Below are 21,253 nucleotides of genomic sequence, written 5' to 3'. Positions count from 1 at the left end.
TATGTTCATAGCAGCACAATTCACCATAGCTAAGATTTGGAAACAGCCTAAGTGCCCATCAGCAGATGAATGGATTAGAAAACTGTGGTACATCTACACAATGGAATATGACTCTGCTGTAAAAAAGGAGGAACTCTTATCATTTGCAGCAGCATGGATGGCCCTGGAGAGCATTGAGCTAAGCAAAATAAGCCAGTCAGAGAAAGATAAATATCACATGATCTCACTCATTTGTGGAATATAATGAACAACATAAACTGATGAACAAAAATAAACCCAGAGACATAGAAGTATGGAACAGACTGTCCAACCTATGAGGTAAGGGGGAGGGGGGGGGGAGGGGCAGATAACCAATGGACACAGACAGTAGGGCAGTGAGGGCATGTGGTGGGGGGTGGGTAAAAACCGGGGACTAGTATGCATGCATATGAGCATAACCAATGGACACAGACAATAGGGGAGAGAGGGCATGTGGTTGGGGGTGGGAGCCCGGGGAGAGGTCAATGGGGACGAGGGGGAAAGGAGACTCAGGTAATACTTTAAACAATAAAGAACTTAAATAAAGAAAAATAATCATCACTGGAATCTGTGAGGCGTACGGTACTTCTTTCCAAATGCCTGCCTCCTTTTGTATTCGTAATTTGGGGGGAGGGTGTTCTCTTCCTTGGTCCAGGCTCTCGCGACAGCGCGAGGGAGCCAAGGCCCAGGGAGGCCTGTGGGTGAGGGGGCTGCCACCAGGTGCACAACGGGGGGAATTATACGCACTTCGCAGGGTTCCCGCGCGGCGCTGCTGATTACCAGGGACGCGAGCAGCCCGAGGGACAACCGCGCCGTTACTGCGCGCTCGCCTCGCGCACCCTCCCCCCAACACCTCGGAGCCCGGAGGATGCGGAAACTCGGGCGCGATTGGCCGGGCAAAAGCTCAGTTACCGTGTTTGAACGGCCCAATCAGCGCCCAGCCTCTCCACGCTAGCCAATGGGAAACCCGAGGGGCGGGCCGGAAGGGCGGGGTCTCTATTTGAACCTGGACGCGGGGAAAGGCTCCCAGGACGATTTCCTGCAGGAATCCCGGTTTGGGTCTCCGTGCGCCATGGAGGGCGAGGTCTCAGGAGATGACGTGCTGATGCAGAAGCTCAAGAAAAGCCGCCACCGCTTCCAGAGGCACATGCAGCAGCTGCTGGAGAAGGTCGGTGCCCCACCGGCCCGCTGGGAGGGGCGCGGGGCCGGCGAAGAAGGGGAAGACAGGGTTGGGGGCTGGGGTGAGGAGGGAAGCGGCGGGGAGGGGACGTGGAGTTTGGGGCTGGGTGTTAGGGGAGGTAGGCGGGCTTTAGGGGCGGGGGACTAGGGGAGAGGAGGCGGGTTTTGGGAGCCGGGGGCTAGGGGAGAGGTGGGGGACTTTAAGGGCGGGGCCCGGGGAGAGGAGGTGGGCTTTAGGGGCCAGGGGTAGGAGGGAGAAGGCCGGTTTAGGGGTGCGGGCAGGCTTGGAGGTCCAGGGGCCGGGGAAGGAGTTGGGGAGGGGGGCTCTCCTCCGCCCAGGTCAGGGGCTCCTGGCTCCCTGGAACCCGACGTGATGCCCCTTGCTCTCCTGCAGTACAACCAACCCTTCGAGGATGCCCCGGTGGTGCAAATGTCCACGCTGACCTACGAGACGCCCCAGGGTACGGAATCCCCGACCCCCCCTTCTCAATATTTACGGTTAGCTGTTTAATAGTTGGTGCAAACTTACTTTCCATGGGTTCTCTTTGGTAAATAGCTGAGAAAATTTGCACTGGGTGATGTCAGTTCCTCCCATTCAGCCTTACCAACTCGTTCTTACTAATGAAAGCCAGCCTCAGATCCAGTTCTGCCATGTGTTGGGTAAGACAGGCGCAAAAAGGTTCACAAGACCTGCTCTTAAAGGAAGTCCCATCTCTTTACCTTCCCAGCCACACCTTGGGTGAAAGTTGGCACAAGCAGAGGTAAGGTATCCTGGGCAGGACACAGGGCTCTGTAGGAATCATTCCTACAGGCTTCAGTAAGAATGGGCCGTGCCTGGAATATTTTGCCCGTTCATGTATCTCCAATACCACTGATTTCACCAGCGAAAACTCATTTCCGATTCCCATTTTGATGAGAACAGCAGTTGAAGCACCTAAATACCTTGATAGCAGTCACACGTTAGGGTGCAGAAGACCATCTGGAGAGCTTGTTAAAACGCAGATTCCTGGGGTGCCTGACACTAGGTAGAGATTTTCATTAACGACAAATATTTGTCTAATCTTGGTTTTAAAAAAAGAAAACCTTCAACTTCACAAAGATGAAGAGCAACAGAGGATCGGAAATACGGCTTGGTTTTAATATTATGCTTTTCTTTAGCCTGTCATTTGGTTTTCTTTGAGTGCAGATTAAACAGAAACCCCATGTTCAGAATTACTTAAGTGGTAATTTTATTTCATTTCTTTTCTCGAGGATTGAGAATTTGGGGTGGAAGACTAGAAAAGGAGAAAAGCAAAGGACAAATCCAGGTATTTAATGTCGCGTGTTATTGCCACCGCCCCTGCCGTGGAGGGGTATTGATGCGAATAAAGGATGGGTGAGCTGTAACAGTACCAGCAGCCACTGCAGGGCCCTTCCATGGAAAATAGAAACCCTATTTTCCTGTTTTTAAGGACTTACTGAGAAGCATTTCTTTTGTTGCTTGTCAAGTTCAAGGAGGAGCTGTGTGGTGCTTAAGCCCTTCTGTCCCCTGGTGTCTCCTCTACCATAGGCTGACACCTGGACCCCAACATGCACAGCTGGGCCAGCCGGACAGACCTCTCCCAGCCCCACACGTCAGCCACAGTTGTGAGCTTGCTAGTTGGGTTCTTACAGAAAAGACCAAGTCCAGGTCCTTCTAGGAAAGAAAAATGCTTCCTTGCTTCTTCTGAAAGGGGCGGAGAGAGAGTAGGGAGAGGATGCCGTGGGCAGCGTCACGATTCTTTCCTTCCACGTTGTGCCACCTTTCAAAGTCCAGCTGTGGTTGGTTTGTCTTCCCCGAGTTCATCCGTGGACACTGCAGCTCTGCCCACGTTATGTCCATGGAAAGTGCCAATTCAGCTGCCTTCCTGCTACTCGGTCTTCCACGATAGTAACATTTGCAAGGATGTCTGATGTTTCTTAATCATCGCTTCTCGGCTGAGGATCCTGTGCTCAGAATGAAAACCTTAGTGTTAGGTTTCCAAAGCCATTAACAGCAATTCAGAAGTCAGATTTCTCCCTGATTAATTACTTTAATAACACTCATAATACATTTAATTGTAGAACTGTTAGAAATACATATAACTATGTACTTAAAATTGGCCTGATTTCTCTAGATAATACTTAAGTATAACATGATTCCTCTTTATAATACACATGTTTTTAAGTATACATATTTCTACCCTTTTTCCCCCCACTTAATATATATTGTGAACACTTCTGTTCCATTAAAACTGCTCTCTTGTCGATAGGTATTTTAGCTGTTCACACCTTCCTTTATTGCAAATCAGGATCAGCACACTTTAGGCTTTGCTAGACACATGGTCTGTGTCACAGCTTCTCAGTTCTGTGTTGTAAGGGGCAGGCCGCCATGGAGGTCCACAGATATGTGCTTTTTAAATTATACATAATAATGATGCCTACCAATCAGACCAGTGGTTGGTGGTCCTGTTGGAAAAATGTTCTCATCTGGATATTAAAGGGTTTTGCTTAAAGTGTAGACATACCCCCCCCCTACACACACACACACACACCTGCCTGGGGTATACAGAATTTTAAACCCTTCCTGGAATTAGACAGCTGGGCGTAGTCAGTGATGACAATTCAGATGTCTACAACCTAGAATTGCCATGGGCGATTGTGCCCAAATCTACCTTCTCCTTTCGAAGACACCCAAATTCTCAACCCCTGCCCACACGCCCTCCCTGAGATTGCTGCTTGGGGGATGTGGGCTTGTTTACTTAGGCCAGTTGGGTCCTACCACAAGGTTTGGGTTCTCTTTATAGACCCCAGAGCTGCCAGTAGATAGGATTTGGTGAGAATTGGCTACTTCCCCATAATTCTCAAACCAAGTTCTGCCACACCTCCAAACACAGCAGGCACAAATAACTCTGTCAAGTCCACCAGGCAGGATTCTGTTACCCCCGCCCTTAGCAACGATGCCTCGGGGCTGTCCCTACAGGGCTAGGCCTCCCTACATCCTCACTCCTGATCTTGCAAGTCTTCACCTGGTTCTGCTTGCAGGGCCACTCCACTGGCTAAAGCTTGTAAAGGAGTTGTAGACCTCACAGCATCGAGGTCACTCGAAGTCCCCCAGGGGCCTCTTGAACTTCTGTGTTCTTCCTGACGACCGAGTGACAGTGCTGTCCTGTTTCGTGTTGTTTTTTCATTTGCTGCCATACGAGGGCCAGGTCAGGCCCTTTCGCTTGGGCCTTGGCTTCTCGCTTTGCCTGCTCCGTCCCTCACCATCCAAGTGGCTTTTGAAGTAGCTGCCATGGGCACAGCTAGAGAAAGAAAGCTTGTTTCCTTTCTAAGGGGAACCTTGACCACCTACTAGAAGTGTTGTGGCCTTTGATCCCAGAATGTGCTGGAAGAGAAACTTTGTGAAACCCCCTGTTCTCCCATATGTGAATGGAAGGGCTGGAGGCTTGTTACTTTACAGTGGCTTTGAAATGTCTTATGACTGAAACGAACATGTCTTTAACTTCCTGAACTTTGAGGGCTCCCCGGAGCACATAGTCGGCAGGAAAGATGGCACCGTGCAAGCCACAGCTGGAGGTGACGAGCTGCCTGTGCCCTACACACAGGACCTGGGAGAGGGTGAGTGTGCCCTGGGCTAGAACTCGAGGTCTCGAGGGGCTGGGCCTGACATGTCCCTGTTACAGCATTTAAACTCTAGATTCCTCACTGTGGCTTTTTCTAAGGTCTATTTTAAAAGGTAGAACATCTTGAAGTGTCCTGTTATTTCCTCCCTAGCTCCCCATAGGAGCTGCCTTGCACTGTGCTACTTGACACATAAACAGTACTCAAATATTCTAAAATAATGAACACATGCCCCTCATCCCCACCTCATTTTTTTAACTTTTTACAAAAAAATTAACGTCAAGAATTTAATAAGACCTAAGGTCTGCCCTTAAGTGGTATGAACTGCTAACTTCCACAAACTTTCCACTGGCAAGAGGGACTCGGCTTCTAGGATCAGCAGGCATTGAGAGAGCTAGAAATGCTATAAAAGCTGCTTTTCCCTGTCTCCACCGCTCCAGGCAGCTCCTGTTCTGGTGGGGTCTCTGCATTACTGATTTTCAGAAACCATGGCAGATGGCTGCATCCCAACTAGAGGAACACGCTTGAAGCTATTGGAATTTTTACCGTAGAACACGCTCAAGTGATACAAAAACCATCCTTGAAAAAAAAATACAAGCTTTCTTAAAAATTCTGGTTGAAATTTCCTTTTTTTTTTTTTTTTTTTTTTTTTTTTGCTTTTAGATTCAAAAAGCAGTGATGTTGATGCAACTTTATACCAGGAAGATCTGGCTGCTGGGGCCTTAATGGTAAGATCCGCCTTTTGTAATGAAGAGACAGAGTCAGGGTTTGGGGTGCAAGTGCAACACCCTCTTACCTGTACTTTCCTCTTCTGAGGCTTGCTCTTTACTAATCTCACCCTTTATGTCTTTTGTCCCCCTTTCAGTTCCCCTAGGCAGCAAATCTATCACTTGACAGCCATCACTAAACCAAGTTCAAGTTCAAGTCTGATTTACTGAATGTACATAGATGTTGGGTGTTGTTCCCTCTGCACACAGAGAAATCACAGCTGTGGTTCACACTGTGTCATTTGCCTTGATTGAACATGCAATACTGAAAGTTGTGTCCTAAGTAGGTCTACCTCCGTAGAGGCAATGTCATAGGATGGTGTTCTAGGGAATATTTCTAGGTGAGCCCTTAAAGCCCATTGAGTCATGAGGTCACATACTCCGGCAGGCCCTTGTTTTGTGTCTGTCTCCCAGCATGCCCCAGTGGTCCTGGAAGCCACCATCTCCTTATAGGATCTGCTTCTCACCTTCCCACTTAGTTGGGATAGACGAGAATACACACAGAATATGGAGCATCTTCCCTGGCCCAGGTCAGATGCTAACGTTGCAGGCACGTGGTTTTCTTCTGAAATTGCTCTTTTTGTGCATAGGTTTGCTCATACACCCATGTGTGGCTTTGAGCGTCTAATTAGAATAAGGTGATGACCCTGAGGAGGGAAGCGGTGCTTAGTGAATATAGTGGAGGGGTGGCGGCAGTGACGGGAAGTAGGCAGCCCCACAGTAGGGACACACTGAGTAATGCGTGTCTGTGTTACCCACATCTGCGTCCCCAGTCCAGTCCTCACCCCACTCAGCCACAGAGGGAGGAGATTGAGACCCACTGTCTTCAGTGTGAGGCAGGTGAGAGGCTACCATTCCTGCCTCCTGGGTTGGAACACTGAACTTCTTTTCTTATAAAACATACAGATCGGGGTCGGTTTCAGTAACTGAATCCTGAACTCACCTAAGAATATTCAGATTGTTTTTACTTACTTTTCTTTCTGCTCTAGTAATGCTGTCATAAACCCCTGCATGTTCTATCTTCTAACTTTCGGGTTGTTCCACTGGTAAATTCCCTAAGGTCGGATCCCTGGTCAGGTGGATTTCCAGAGGAGCTGGACCCCTTTGTCCTGGTACCAGCAGGAAGTAGAAAGATGACTTTGAGGACCTTCATTTAAAGATTTGCGCATTAATGAGTTGGCCAGTTTGTTTCAGAATCCAAGAGCTCATCCATCCCCAAAATCTCTTAAGAATGCTGACTTCTCTTTTTTTACCAGCCTGCAGTGCCTTGGAGCCCTTTGAAAGATGAGTTAAGAAGGAAATACTTGACCCAAGTGGACATACTGCTACAAGATAAAGGACGTGCAGAGGTAAATGCATTCCCCAGTATGTATCTCTGTAATTGATCACAGACTAGAGACGTATTGAGGGATAGTGTAGGCTTGTGTTCTCTCTACGGGGCCTGTAAAGAGCATTTTGAGTGATTATTTCCAAGCCCTTTCGTTCACAAGCTTGCAGACTTCTCCTCTTGAGTAAACGCTTGGGGTCCTCGAGGGCATGTGGTCAGGGAAGCTTGCAGGTGTGCCCTTTGTTGCCCACTGTGTCCTGGGGTGGCTCAGAAATCCAGTAGGGCCCTATCCTTGAGTGAACAGGTTCTAAGCCCTGTGAGAGGTGGCCCCCCTCCCAGGGTTGGTGCCCCCTGAGTTCTATTGTAGCCCATTTCCTGAGCTTTGCCTGGGAAGAGCAAAAATGCTGAAGGTACAGGTCCATGTAAGGATGCCAGCTCTGTAGTTTCCCGAGCCCTGTCAATATCTTTTCATAAAATAAAGGACTTTTGTTTTAATCCATACCTGAAGATACGTTTATTGATTTTGAAAGAGAGAGGGAGAGAGAGAGTGTGAAACATTGATCGGTTGCCTCCCATCTGAGCCCCGAACAGGGATCGAACCCGTGGCCTTTTGATGTATGGGATAACGCTCCAACCAACTGAGCCACCGGCCAGGACATAAAAAGGACATTTTAATACCAATATTACGTACATGTGTAGAATAAATTCTTCACCTCAAAGGCAGCAAACTTAGCAGGAACATGTATATTTTCTTCATGTGCTTGCTGACCAGAGAAAACCTGTGTCTGAGGGCACTGAATTAGAGGGTGCACCGGAAATGCCTTTGCCTTTATCCTAAAGTGGCAGCAGGTGGGGTCCTGGCAGGTGGTGGCCTCTCCAGGGTATCCTAGAGGCCACCTGGACAAAGTCCCTGGTTTTACTAAGACACTTCTTCCCACCACTGCTATAAGCCCAAGTGGCTACTGTCATCCTGGCACACACCTGTCACTGCTGCTGCCAGGCTCAGGTGTACAGTCTCCTCACATCCAGTGGTCCTGGTGTTGGGGGGAACCATCTTAGTGGGCCCAGAGCCGACATCTGACAACTCCTTTGTTAAAAATCACGCTTTGATTTCAGTATGATCATGGAGACGGAAACAACACATGTGTGACCCTGGTCCCTTCGCTGGCCTCACCTCCCAGGCCTGCCCATGGTGAGTGACAAACTGCATGAACCGTGTCCCGGGCACTGTTGGTAGAGCCACACAGCCCCTTACGCTGGGCATATCCCCGTCCACTGTGCGTGGTTCATCAACAAAAACTGTTAGAGACACCTGCACTTCATAGGGAGATTAAGAGTTTAAAATGAACTGCTTTTTCCCTCTGTGACTCTGTCGTGCTGATTGCTAATTATCTCTTTATCTCAACTTACTATTTTGAAATTTTTTGAATCTCCAGAAAAGTAGGACTCATTCGTAAACATCCTTCTCCTGTGTTTAGCAATCAACTTTTGTCACATGTCAGTTTTTTTTGGGTCACATTTGTCTAGTCACACACACACGGTATATGTTCATTTGCATCCATATATATCATCCCTGAATGCTTCACAAGTGCCTCCTAAAAGCAGGTAATTCTACATAAAGCAGTAAACTGGGCACAAGCCAGCAATGGAACAGTGACACAGTGCGGTTTCACCCATTGTGGCCGTGGTGTCCGGCTGAGGGAGCACGCAGGACACTGTGTGCAAAGTTATTTGGATTCTGTTTTCTCTTTCGTTATCAGTTTGATAATCAGTTTGATGGTTATGGTCATTTTTCTGTCTGTATTTAATTCAGAGTGATCCCCATCTTTGTTGGTTTAAATTTATTTAATATATAAAACATGTAACATTGTGCAAAAGTCAGAGCTGTCTGAACAGCTGTATTCAGGACTCTCATTTCTTCTGCCCTCCCTGTAGGCAAACTGTCACTATTTTTTCGTTCCCAGTTGGTCTCTGAAAAGGCAATCATGTTCCTAAAACTGTCCCCTGGGGAAAGGAGACTTTTTGGGAAGGTTGGTGGAACGTAGAAATTTTATTTTCATAGGTAGAAAGAAGAGTCTAGTCCCAAATATGTGTAATATTTCTTTTGTTTTTGTATTGCTTTATAAAAAAAACCATTATGGTCATGATCCAGCCTTCCGTTCCATGATCTCTGCATACAGATTGTTTGAAGTGGTAACGTACACACATTTACCTGCGTGCTTTTCTCCAGGATACTGTGGCCATGTCTCTGAAGACAGTCCTTTTGAGCCAGCTGAATATTCACGCCTTTGCTCCCCAGACACGGTCATAGTGCCCAGAAATGACAGTGTCTCATTGCAAGAGACCAGTGGTCACAGCTTCTTGAGCAGCCAGTCCTTTGTGGCTGGTGACATTTGCAACGTGACCATCAGTGACCTGTATGCGGGCATGCTGCACTCGATGAGCCGGCTGCTCAGCTCAAAGCCCTCGTGCGTCATCTCCACCAAAACCTTCACTGTTCGAAACTGGGGCTCTCGGAGGAGACACGGGTGCAAGAGCAGAATGAACAGAACATATTGCAGAGGCGGCAGGCACGCACGGAGGGACTCCCAGGAGACACTCGTGCCCTGCTCTGAGCCTGTGAAAGAGGTGGGGGTTTTAAGAGAGAGCCAGAACTTCCAAGATCTTTCTGGCCAGAAGGCAGGATTGAAATTGGAAAAAGCTTTTCCTGAAGTAAACAAATTCCAAATCTCAAAGGAGCTTAAGGGAACACCCCGGAAGTTGTCTTCATTAACTTATGTGGACTCTAGTGTAACACATCGTCTTGATCGGGAAAATAGATTAATGACATTAAAGTGGTTAATTTCTCCTGTAAAAGTAGTTTCCAGATCAAGAATGCTACAAGGCGAGGGAGGGAATCATTACAGGGCGTTCGATAGCAAATTTAAGAAACTTCACCAGGAATATTGCCAAAGCCCCAGGAAGCAGCTAGGCCTGACCTACCTTCCCAGCTCCTCCTCCTTTGGGGTCGATGTGCTCAGAAGTGGTCTAGCAAGCCCCAGGAGCCCCCAGGGCTTGGAAACCCACCGGCCAAGTAGACCTCTCAGCAAAGCAAAAGTGAAGAGTCTAAATGAGGCTTTTAAAAACCTGGGCAAACGAGCTATTGACACAGGAAGATGCCTGCCCCAAAGTGATTCACCTGCATCATTTTCGAAGACCGACCCCACATGGAGCCCAGGCTGCTCTGACCCCTCAGCTGATCTTTTCCGAGAAAATCCTCTTGGAATACTTAGGGAGTCAGTGGCACTCAGCAAAGCTATTTCAGTGCCCGGGGTACATCCTCTAGGCTCTGCAAGAGATCGTTACGATGGAATCAAGGAGAAATTTGACCAGCTGCATCAGCAGTATTGCCAAAAATCACCTCTGCGGGCGAAGGTGCCTTCTTGTGCTGAAGCATCTCCAGATGAAGCAAGTGTGAAAGTTCAGAATCAGACAGAAGCCTTCTTTAAAAAATTAGATCCAGACTCTGGCTTACTGGGACCCCGAAAGTTGTCACCGTCACTGCAGCGGAGCATCAGAAGTTCACAGGACTCGACCACAGTTGAGCTCTATCCATCTCCGTGGTTCGAGCTGGCCGCCAGCTGCGGGCCTCAGCCCCACGCGAAAAGACGCCGCTTATCAGACCCTCAGGTGTGTGGAAGGTGGGCAGAGTCCCAGGATCCCTCTCGCATGGTGGGCCCGGCCTTCCCGAGGCCAGGGGAAGAGGTCTGCTCTTCCCCCGACTGGAAAGGAAAGGTGAGTTTTTGTCAAATGTGGCTGTTTGATAACAGTATTCTTCTGTGCGTGTTCATTTTCTAAACTTTCTCCCAAATTCTGTTTCTTCACATCAAGCACATGTTCATGGTAAGATGTGCCAAGGTGGAGCTGAAAAGCATTCTTACCGAGAAAGTTCTACATGATTCCCAGCAGAATGCATCACTTTGCATGCTCTATCCGTCCTTGTCCAACCGTGTCATTTCCACCCTCTCCGTCTTACACTCAGAGAAGAGCTGTTGTAAGGAGAAATTGGTCCGGAAACCATGGCGTTGTTTTGCTTCTGGATTTCCTAGTAGGGACGGAGGAGGAGCAGGCCCTTGAGAGCCGCCAGTGCAGGATCTCACACGTGCTGGGCTGCGAGAGGGCAGCCAGTAACCTCAGTGCCCTCCCACCTCCGGCAGTGTCGTTTGTGCAGACCACTTAGCTAAAGTTTAATGTGCTGCACCCTTTTATTTTCTCCAGAGACAAGATGAGGGGGTGGGACAAGTCCCTGTGTCGTTGAGTGTTATCACAGGAGGGCCAGGTTTCCCAGCGTGCCGCGCAGTGTGCCGGGGTTTGGAACATGTTACTGTCCCTGCCCGTCACTGCGGCCAGCTGATGGGACTTGACTCTTGGCTTGGCGGTTTGGGATTTTGTGTGTTAGTGGTGCGGGCAGGTCAGGCGTATATAAAAGCTTCCTCTTCCCTTCCTACCCCAACCCCATAGAGGGCCTATCAGCGGTCATTCAGATGGACCCTCTCTGCCCTAAATATGCTGTTTTCTGCTTTCCCATCTCTGCCTGTTTGCCCTATGACCTCTTTTCAGAGGGCAGTGTGTTTCCTCTCGGGGATGAACCCCTCCACCTGATTTGTCACCGTCTACCACGCCTCAGACCGCCCTCCCTCCCCCCAGGCCTGTCCCTACCTTTGCCCATTAGTGCTTCTCAGTGTTCAGACCCCTGTGGCTCCCCTTCTCGAAAAATATTTCAAAACCCTACAGTGCTCTGACTACCTGTGGGACGGCGCTGTGGATGCAGAAATACCGCCCCTCCCTGAATGAGCCCGAGGCCTTAAGCTCGGAATCCCCAGGCCCACTTGACTTTTTCGGATCAGGCCACCGGCAGGGTGACTGAGTCCTCTGAGGCTGAGGCTTTCGGTGTCCAGCCATGTGCTCCTGGCAGACTCCTTCTTCCCCTAAATTACAAATTTCTTGAGGAAAAGGACCAAATCTCCGTGAGCTGAGGCTACAGAAGGAATTGTAATGGCTGACGCCTGAATGCTCTCTGTTCGCCAGGCCACGGTGAACCTTTTCATGCCGTCCTCAGCCCCCACGAACCTTTCGATTAGATAGGTCTGTCTTTTCTTTTAGTAAATAGGGGGTTCAGCTTCAGTCTTATAACTGCTGGACCAGCATTTGACAGCAAGCCTGTCAACTTAACCACCTGTTTGCATTCTGCCTCAGGGCTTAATGTTAGTTTTTGTTAGTTGTTGTTTCGGGAGGTTTGTTTGTTTTTCTTTACATTCCTTAGGGCAGCGATTGCCAACCTTTCGGACCTAATTGACCACCAGTGCTCCACGAACCACTGGTTGGCGACTGCTGCCTTAGGGTATTTATTGAGCATTTTGGCATTTCCTATAATGGACACACTAATATTTATATATATATAGACGTTGAAATAAATAAGCTTTTAGTGACTGGCTTTGAAAATGCCAGTGGAATATTACTGAGATCGTTTTGTCTTTTTTTTTTTTTTCCTAGAGGAAAGAGCACATCTTTCAGGATGGAAGATAAGTGATTTTGTGTTAGAAAACTCGAAGCTAAAAATCTACAATCAAGTTTTTTAGGGCATTATCCCATTGCCCCTTTATTCTGTTTGTGTTTGTGCGTGTTTTTTTTAATTCTCAAGACTTAGAAATTGCTTCAGTTATCTCCCCTTCAAAGCAGATTTCAATGAAATTGGTTTCATTGACATGACTGACAGGTTCTTGGTATAGAAATTATTGGAATAAGGTTGCTCAATGAAAAGTATTAATGGTATCCTTTTGGGGCTATTTTTGCTCATGTTTTCTTTGCTAAATTTGGATGTGCCAACCGAATTCTCTCTTATACTTCCCATTTCCTGGGAGAAATTGTTTGCTTTGAAATACAAGTTTAAGCTCTGGGTACTGTGATCTCTGAAGGAAAATTCAGCTGCGTAGTTTTTAAAATTCGGACCTGAGACTCCGCACCTTCCACGTGAGGAGGCAGCACATTGGAGCACAGTCAACCAGACAAAGTCATTTTCTGTGTTTTTAGAGGAAAGCATGCTGTAGTGAAGCATTCTTGTGATGTTCCCCAAGTACTCTTGTAGCCACATGGTAGCCATGACATCTCTTATCGGAGCAGTTGATAGCGGTTGATAACAGAATGTCTTCGTTAATTAAATACTTTAGATATTCAGAACACAGTGACCAAACCCAGGTTGAGTAATTGTTATGCTGCCATGTGCTATGGATTTCTTATTTTAAATAAAATATTACAGATAAGATTAGATGTCTTCCCTAGGCTGTCACTGTCCTCATAATAATGTGTACCCTTTTCCCCCCACATCTGTGCCCTGGGTCCTCATGACCTATGTGTATTAGCTCAGGCCACATCACAAAGTACTACAGCTGGGTGGTTTAAACAACAGAAATTTATTTCCTGGTTCTCAGGCTGGACGTCAGAGGTCCAGGTGCCAGCATGGGCTCCAATGAGGACCCTTCCTGGATTGCAGGCGGCGCCTCCTCACCGTGTCCTCACATGGCGGACAGAGCGGGTGCTGTCATAAAGGCACTAATCCCATCATCAAGGCCCCATCTCGGGCACTCGCACTGAGGTTAGGGTTTCCATGTGTGAACTTGGGGAGACATGTTCAGTCCAGAGCCCTGTGAATCAGTAAGGAGGACTAGCAGGGGGTGCTGACTGGCTCAGACAAGGCTGGAGTGGCCCCTGCAGTTCTAGACCTTTCTTCCTTACCAGGAAAACTATCATTCTTGCCCCAATCTGCTCGTGCCTTGGCTCACCCCAACCAGTGGGCATGTGCTGAGGTCTCTGGCCAGGCCTCGCTGCCAGAGAGCCTAGAAATTCAGGGTTTGATGTCCTATTATCTAGCAGAGGAAGGTAAGGCAAAAGGGACTGGGCTTGCATCTCAGCCAACTTACAGCTCTGCCAATAACGGACCCATGAACTGTACAGAATGGTGCCCTCTAATGCAGCAGTCGCCAACCTGTGGTCCGTGAGGTCCGAAAGGTTGGCGACCGCTGCTCTAATGTGTATCACATTTGGCTGGTAGATGCCTCCTTTCCCTATAAGAGTGGGGGCCCTGGGGCAGGGCCTGCACAGTAACCCGGCTCTCTGCCTGGCACAGCCATGGGCAGTGGACACCATCAGCATGGATGGGACCTAAATGCCAGTGAAGACAAAGGTGGATTCTGATGCTTGGGGCTGCTGTTCTCTACAGTTTCTTGCTAGAAACAATGACCTCTCCCTTTGCCCTGCTGTCCTGACTCTGGGATATCGTCACCTTACAGCCAAGAGTCTGCATCCACGTGGCAATGGAGGTTTATTTCAGTGGAAAGGAGGGGACACTGGTTATCTCAGAACAATGCTTTCCTTACAAACTAAATTCAAAGTGGTCTGCATTGCTATGGTCAGGGTGGGCAGTTTGCATTTCACATTCGGGCCACCTAGGAGATTCCTTTGGGGGAAGCCAAAAGCTGATGCTGACTGCAGGTATCCAAGATTTTGAGAGTCTCCAGGGCTGCCCTCTGCACCCCAGGATCTGTGTCCAACTGTAGCTCCTGGAGGGCTGAGAGCACAAATGGGAGGGTCAGGACCTGGCGGTTGGGCTGCACCCTCTGCCCTCTGCTCTTGCCCACAGGCAGGTGGAGCTGTGTCTTCACACACATCTGCCATCTCTCAGGGCTTCCCTTCTCTAAGGGACAAGGGGATCCCCAGAACCCCAATTGCCGCCTGGATCCGCTGACAGAATCAGGGCGGAAGCATTTTACTAATGTTTGTGAAGGGGGAGGGGGCAGAAGCCCAGAACAATTGTGCCCCCTCCTCCTCCCAACACCACCCCACAAAGAGTTGTCTTCCTTGGAAAGCCCTCCATAGGGCCATCCATCTCTCTGTGCCTGGTTACAACCCCCAACCCCCACAAAGCCCACAACCAAGGTCAGCAAGCTGCTCCCTCGGCACTTACTAAGCTCCCCACCTACAGTTGAGTCTCCACGACTTACAGTTCCGTAATGCCACAAAGTCCAGCTTTTTCAGATAATGTTCAGACATCTGCTTCATAATAACCCCTAAGTGATAGCCAGAGAAGTGCTCATCACACAGGTATTAGGTGAGTGAGAGGCCTGGCTTTACCTGACCAGGTGTCTGAGGAGTTTGTTGAGGACACCTGAGAATCAGGCATGTAGGCAGCAAGGTGAGACAGGAGCGCTGGACCTGACACCTGTCCCCATCCCCCCCAGACCCAGGACTGACCCCATGGCCTTCAAGGTCCCTCCTGCATCAGGAGACATCTGCCCGCTCACCTGCCAAGTTGCAGGAAGCGATTCTGATCCTTGACAAGTTACTTTTAATGTAGGGCATGGTTTCTAGCAAGAAACTGTAGAGAACAGCAGGCTTTTTCTGAGTCTGCAAAAAAAACAAGCGATACACGGAGCTGGGACGGTTGCGGTCCCGGATGGGAATACAAAGTGTATTGCCATCTGTCTGATGCAGGAGGGTCTGCCAAGGGGGCGAGTGACTCCAGGGTCACACAGCAAATTGTCACTCTCTCTTAAGGGTGATTTTTCAAGGAAAAGAAGGTGTTTTATCTCGTAAGATGCAGCCTCTGCTGCATTAAACAGTGCCATTGGGGTGTGGACTCCTGGGATGATTTACTAAGTGACTTCCTCCATTCTCAAAGTGCCCATTATTCATATTCCTTCCTCTGCCAAAGTCCCCATCATTGGACACTATAGACCTTCAGAGGAAACCAGGAAGGTTATCAACCCAAGTTATCAACCTGCTCTGAGTTAACAGCAATGTGTTCCATTATCCATTCTGCGGAAAACTCCTGGAGGGTGAAGCGTGTCGGATTGGCTTTGGCCTGTCTGGCCCAGGGAAGAGATTATATTCGTCCAAAACCCATGCTGTCCAATACAGTTGCCAATGGCCATGTGTGGCCCTTAAGCACGTGAAAGATGGCTAGCCTGAATTAATAATTTTTACATTGATTACATGTTGAAACAATAAAGACTTGGAGCTATTGGGTTAAATAAAATCTGTGATTAAATTTGGTTTCATCCTCCCCCCTTTTTTTAAATCGTAAGTATTACATATGTTTTCTTTTTTCCCCCATTGTCCCCCTCCAGCCTGCCCCTGCCCTGCCCCCCGCCCCACGCCGTCACCACCCTATTGTCTTTTCCCTTTTCTTAACATGGCTATTAGGAAACTTAAAAATGGGCATGTGGCTTGCATTCATTTCTGCAGGGCAGTGCTGGTCTCGACACTTCACCTCTAGGAGGTGAACACAGGGTCACGAGGTCAACTCTGGCAGTTGAGACCCTAAGCCACTGAGCAGCCACTGCCAACAGGTGAGCCCCCCCGCCTCAGCCTCCTCACCAGGACAGAGCACAGGGTCGTCTGGAAAGTGGCCATCTCATCAGCCCCCCTGGTGTCTCTTTGCCCCGAGGAGTCCACCAGGCCCTTGCAGCCCCAGAAGTGCACACACTGATACATGGTCTCCACACAGGCCTGGGGGGACACAGAGCAGGGCGGCAGGAGGCACGTGAGGCGGACGGAGGGCTTCACAGGAGCTGTGGGGCTGGTCCGGCTGTGTTTCATCAATAGAGCCAGAGGGTATCCCTGGAAAAGCTTCAGGAAGCTGAAGGGTGGGCTGGTGGGCCCTGGGAGGGCACCTGGGACCAGAGCCCCACCAGCCTGGGTAATGGGTGTGTGTGCATTTATAAAAAGCCCTCTGGGGGCCAAGGCAGCCCACTTGCCCTCAGCAGCCCTGCCTGGGACCTGCCCTTTTAGGAGATTGGGTTGGGGGCCTGGCTGGGGTTGGCAGGACGGGGGCAAGCCTTCTCATTCCCCCAGATGCCCTGCACCAGCTCTTCCTGCTTCTGAGGACTGCACCAGCCAGACCCGCAGGCTCTGGCCTCTGGTGGGTTAGGTCATAGGAGGATGCTGACGGGAGACAGAGGGCAGGAGGAGAGAGACCAGCATCTATTGCCCAGGGATAGCAGTGGCAGCAGCTCCGCTGGGGCTAGCCTCTGGCACTTCCCATGCATGCTGGTCCCCTGGCCTGTCCTCTTTGAGGCTCCTTCATGAAAGCCCCTCGGTCACTTGTCTGCTGTGCCTTCCCTGAAGCACCGGCCACAGGACAGTTGCTGAGAAGACGTGGAATAACAGTGGGAGCCCTTGATGGAGGTGAGGATTAGTGAAGAAAGGAGTCTCCAAGAGGTGATGCTCTGTGCCCTGGGTCACCAGGGTGCCCAAGACAGAGCCCAGGCAGGGAGGCAGGATGAGGGCAAAGTCCCGAGTCAGGGGGCACTGCAGGCCTCCCCTCACATCCCTGTGGATGCCACCCAGACCACCCCCACCCCACGTGCAAATTGGCAGGCCTCGCAGCAGCAGGATTGACGGGACTTACCTTGTGACCCCAGAACTGGGAACTAAGGTGCTAGTTAAAAATTGAGCTATTGAGGACCCCTTGTTTGCAGCCAGCTATATCCCCACAACTGTGTCTTTGTCACTTGTTTTTTGCAGAACGGCCCCTGATCTCAGCCACCTCTCCACCACCTCCCCTTCTATAGGAAGACAGGACAGGGTCATGGTCCGTGTGTGTGGTGACAGGTTCCCTACCTGTGTGTCCCCAGCCAGCCAGTGTTGCCTGCGAGGCAGCAGTTAGAGCAGGAGGCGGGGTCTCTCCCCTTCCCTCCACCCACCCAAAGCATTACAGGAGCTGGGACTTGGAGAGGGAGGAGAAACAGGATCACAGAGCCAGAGAGAGCCCCTCACCCTCATCCCACAAGCCTGCCCTGCAGGGAGCAGGTGAGGTTTAAGGTGAGTTTTAACCATGCCTGAACCATAACACCCCAAAGTGAATCTGGTAGAAGAAAGGGCAATAGGTGGAAGTGACAGGGGAAGAAGGAAACTCAGCCCCCGAAGAAAGCCGGTTTGCGGGGCGCCTTGAATGTGGTTTCTGGGCTCTCCGGGAGTCTGGAGCAGGGAGCCTGCAGGCAGCTCAGCCAGCGGGCCCAGAAAACACTTTCCTCTCGGGGACAGCAGGCCCCAGACTTAGGAACGCAGAGCCGAGGGTGCCTTACCTGGGCTGCGTCGGGGCAGGGGTCCTGGCAGTGCAGCATGAGCGGGACCCAGGCTCTCTTCACCTCCCCCTTGAAGAAGTGCTTCTTGGAAACCCTGACCACCTTGGCCAGCTTGCTGAACAGGAGGAAGGCTTTCAAGCGCAGCAGCTCGCTCTCCTGTGGCCAAGACCGACAAAGCAGTTCTGAGACTCGGGGAATTAGAAGCCAAACAAAACTGCAGCCATTCTCCACGGACAGTTTTGGATGTCTTGACCCCTGTGAAGCCTTCTGGATCATTCCATCAGGACAGAGTCTCTCCTCCAGGGCTCCGTGACTGGGCATAACTCAGGTGTTTGTGACCTTCGCTTCCTAGAGGAGGGCTGTGTTGCATCTGCAGGCACACACTGCCTAGCAGAGGCCCCATCCGGCATGTCACAGGTGGCCAAAGAGCATTTGTGAGTGGCCAGGAATTGGAAGGGAAAGCTCATTCCTTAATAGAGAGAAGGGTCCCCTGGGCCCCAGAACAAGATTATTTTTTTACAAGATCCATGCTCAGCCAATTGATCCATTAGCGCCAAGTGAGACCTGCTGTCCTTTCTGCTCACCTGGTTGAGCACCTGCACAGCCCCCACCCAGGGCCTGGGCCCAGCGAGGCTCTCGTCTGGACTCACATTGTCAAAGAAGGACCTGCACTGCTCAGAGATGGCATTGAAGAAGGGCCCTATGTCCCCTTCCCGGAGCTCGGCCAGGATCTTGGTCAGGGCCTCCATGCCCTCAGAGGGCACGCTGGTGCTGCGGGCATCCCTCAGGGCGTACAGGCACTTCTCCAGGAGCAGCTTGCGGTACTGCCTCACCTGGGGTGTGGGGGGCAGGGAACCTTCAGCTCTGACCCTCAGCCCACTGGGTCCTGCACCCTGGGCCCCCGGGTCAAGGTCGGATGCAGCACCTTCTTGGGGGCGCCCAGGGCCATGTTGCCGAGGGCACGCAGGGACAGCACCTGCAGGACCTCCTCCCTCTGGTCCACGCCCTTCTCTAGCAGCCGTATGGCGGGCTTCAGCAGCCTCTCCTGGTACAGAATTGGGTCGCTCATGAACTAGAAAGGAAAACTTTTTGCAGTTATCCCCAACACAGGCCCGTTTCTGTCATGAGACGGGGCGTGTGACTATATTCAGCGCAGAGAATGGTCTCCCTGTGAATCGGAGGAGAGTCAGAGCCTGAACCCCTGGAGCCCGCCCCTGGCTCCTCTGCCTGCCACTGTGGGGCCCTGGCAGGCCACGCTGCTTCCTCATCTGTAAAAAGATGGTGAGACCAGCACCTGCCTCATGAGGTTGCCGTGAGGATTCAGTAAGGAAATAGGTGGGAAACTCTGGGGAAGTGTTACCCATATTCACACACGCCTTCGTCATTCATTTCTTCAGTGAATGTGGTGGAGCGGCTACCCCGTGCAGGAGCTGCGTCCATTGTGTCCGAACAGACCCACACAAGAAGCATGCATTTCCCTCATCTGGGATTCAGCACCACCATCAGCCTCATTCTCAAAATGCCAGGACATCAATCCCGCGGGGACCCCTGTGGCATGTGTGTGTACGCATGTGCATGTGTGTGTCTGTGTGTGCATGTGCACACATGAATGTTTTTTAAATAAACCAAAAGAAAACTAAACACCAAATTGGTGACACTAAAATTGAAACTTCACTACCCGGTCCTTTACAGGGAAAGTCTGGGGACCCCGCACTAGGCCGATGTTTGGTTCCTGTGGTATATGGGGCATCATTCAGCCAATAGAATTTCTCCTCAAAGTTTTCTGGACAATTCCCTGGATCAATTTCCAAAAACTTCTCTTCCCCACCAGGAAGGGACAACAAGGGCTTATCAGTAAGGATGACCCCATAAGCACCCCATGTGCATGGGAGGGTAGCTGGGCCCCAGTGGCCCTATCCCCTTGCTCCAATCTTCCTGGCTGGCTAAGCCCTCCTGCAAGACCCTCCCTAGCACTTCCATCTCCCCAAGAGCCCAAGGTGGCCTCCTCCGGCCACCTGTGTGTTGTGACACTCACCACAGCACACATCACTCGGCTGCTACACTCAGGGCAAAGACCACGTCTCAGCCCCTTTCCCCACAGTGCCCACCCTGAATTACTGTTGTGATGAAGGAATGAATGAATGAATGCTCACCTGCCCCCTGGACTAGATGCCCCTTGTAGCCTGGGCACCTGCCCCTGAGATGAGACCCCCAAGAGAGCTGAGGGTTGCCCACCTCTCCTCCCCAGCCCACCGCACCCACCCCTGTGCCTCACTTCCACGCAGATCGCTGTGCTGCTGACACGGCAGCTGAGGACCTCCAAGGCCATGCCCCTGAGCACCAGCTCCGACAGCCTCTGCCTGTAGCCCTCCGCATTCTGAATGCACAGCCTGTGGAGGGGAGCACAGCCCACCGGTCAGGGCGGGCATCTCAGCTCCCCTGGTACAGAGCAGCTCTCGAGCTGGGCACGCATGGGCAGATCTAACATCTCTGGGCGTCCCCCTCCTCTCCACTGAAGTACTTGCTTTCCATCACCTTTTTATAAAAAGGACTCAAACGAGGGCTGCTCATGAGTGATCAGGACCTGGATTCCCCCATCCTGGACCTGCTCAGAAGCCCTGTGTGGCCTTGGCCAAGCTCCACCCATCTCTGACCTCACATTTCCTGCCCTGGGGCATGAAGGTTTGGAAGGAAAGATTCCCTTTGCCCTGCATCCCAAAGTGTGGGACACAGGTCAACACAATGCAAGTCCTGCCACCTGCCACATGGGAGCCTGGGTGCCCACCTGGCCAGCAGGCCTGCTCCTTGCAGGAAAGTGGAGCCGCTCTCCAGGAGGGCCCACACGCCCTGCTCTTCCAGCATGTGGACCAGCCGCTCACTGTCGAGTCTCTTGAACAAAAGCTGCATGGATTTGATTGTGATCCTGGAAGAAGGTGGGACCGTGTCATGGCATGGCAGCCACGCCAGAAGCGCCCAGAGCACCTCAGCGGGGCAAGCTCTGCACCCAGGTCTGTGAAGCAGGGTCCCAACCCCTGCTGGGCCCAGCTCAAGGGCCTAAGACTGGGTCTGCAGACTCTGAAAGCCACACTGTGCTGGACCCACGTGAGGGAGTGTTGTGAGTAAGATCAGGTTCCAGAAACCTCTCCTCACAGGAGGGGATGTTGAGGGCCTCTCGGTGGAGGTGACTTCTAAGAGGCAGCCCAAGGCCACGTGTAACCCAA

At 50.8% G+C, this 21,253-nt stretch overlaps 2 protein-coding genes across 2 annotated transcripts in view; one reads left to right on the top strand and one right to left on the bottom strand.

Moving 5' to 3' along the window:
* Positions 1–1,090: 1,090 nt before the first annotated feature.
* Positions 1,091–12,477, top strand: HJURP (Holliday junction recognition protein; the record flags this gene model as incomplete). The annotated part of the gene is made up of 9 exons (XM_081096049.1): positions 1,091–1,186; positions 1,592–1,658; positions 2,449–2,513; positions 4,716–4,815; positions 5,482–5,546; positions 6,842–6,934; positions 8,029–8,104; positions 9,143–10,686; positions 12,445–12,477. The coding sequence occupies 9 exons, from the start codon at positions 1,091–1,093 to the stop codon at positions 12,475–12,477; spliced, it is 2,139 nt and encodes a 712-aa protein (XP_080952175.1).
* Positions 12,478–14,393: 1,916 nt separating this feature from the next.
* MROH2A (maestro heat like repeat family member 2A) overlaps positions 14,394–21,253 on the bottom strand; it is a gene marked incomplete at both ends in the record, with an annotated part of 42,392 nt that continues 35,532 nt past the window's right edge. Inside the window, 9 exons of the mRNA XM_081096018.1 lie at positions 14,394–14,515; positions 14,949–15,014; positions 15,249–15,351; positions 16,324–16,455; positions 18,033–18,188; positions 18,683–18,865; positions 18,958–19,104; positions 20,308–20,422; positions 20,818–20,955. Coding sequence (XP_080952144.1) covers positions 14,394–14,515; positions 14,949–15,014; positions 15,249–15,351; positions 16,324–16,455; positions 18,033–18,188; positions 18,683–18,865; positions 18,958–19,104; positions 20,308–20,422; positions 20,818–20,955 — 1,162 coding nt within the window. The remainder of the gene's footprint in view (positions 14,516–14,948; positions 15,015–15,248; positions 15,352–16,323; positions 16,456–18,032; positions 18,189–18,682; positions 18,866–18,957; positions 19,105–20,307; positions 20,423–20,817; positions 20,956–21,253) is intronic.

This window comes from Myotis nattereri (genome assembly GCF_964212035.1).
Source record: "Myotis nattereri genome assembly, chromosome: 7".
In the NCBI taxonomy this organism is placed as follows: domain Eukaryota; kingdom Metazoa; phylum Chordata; class Mammalia; order Chiroptera; family Vespertilionidae; genus Myotis; species Myotis nattereri.
Note: the sequence above shows the minus strand (reverse complement) of the source record. Positions and strands in the feature narration are given on the sequence as shown.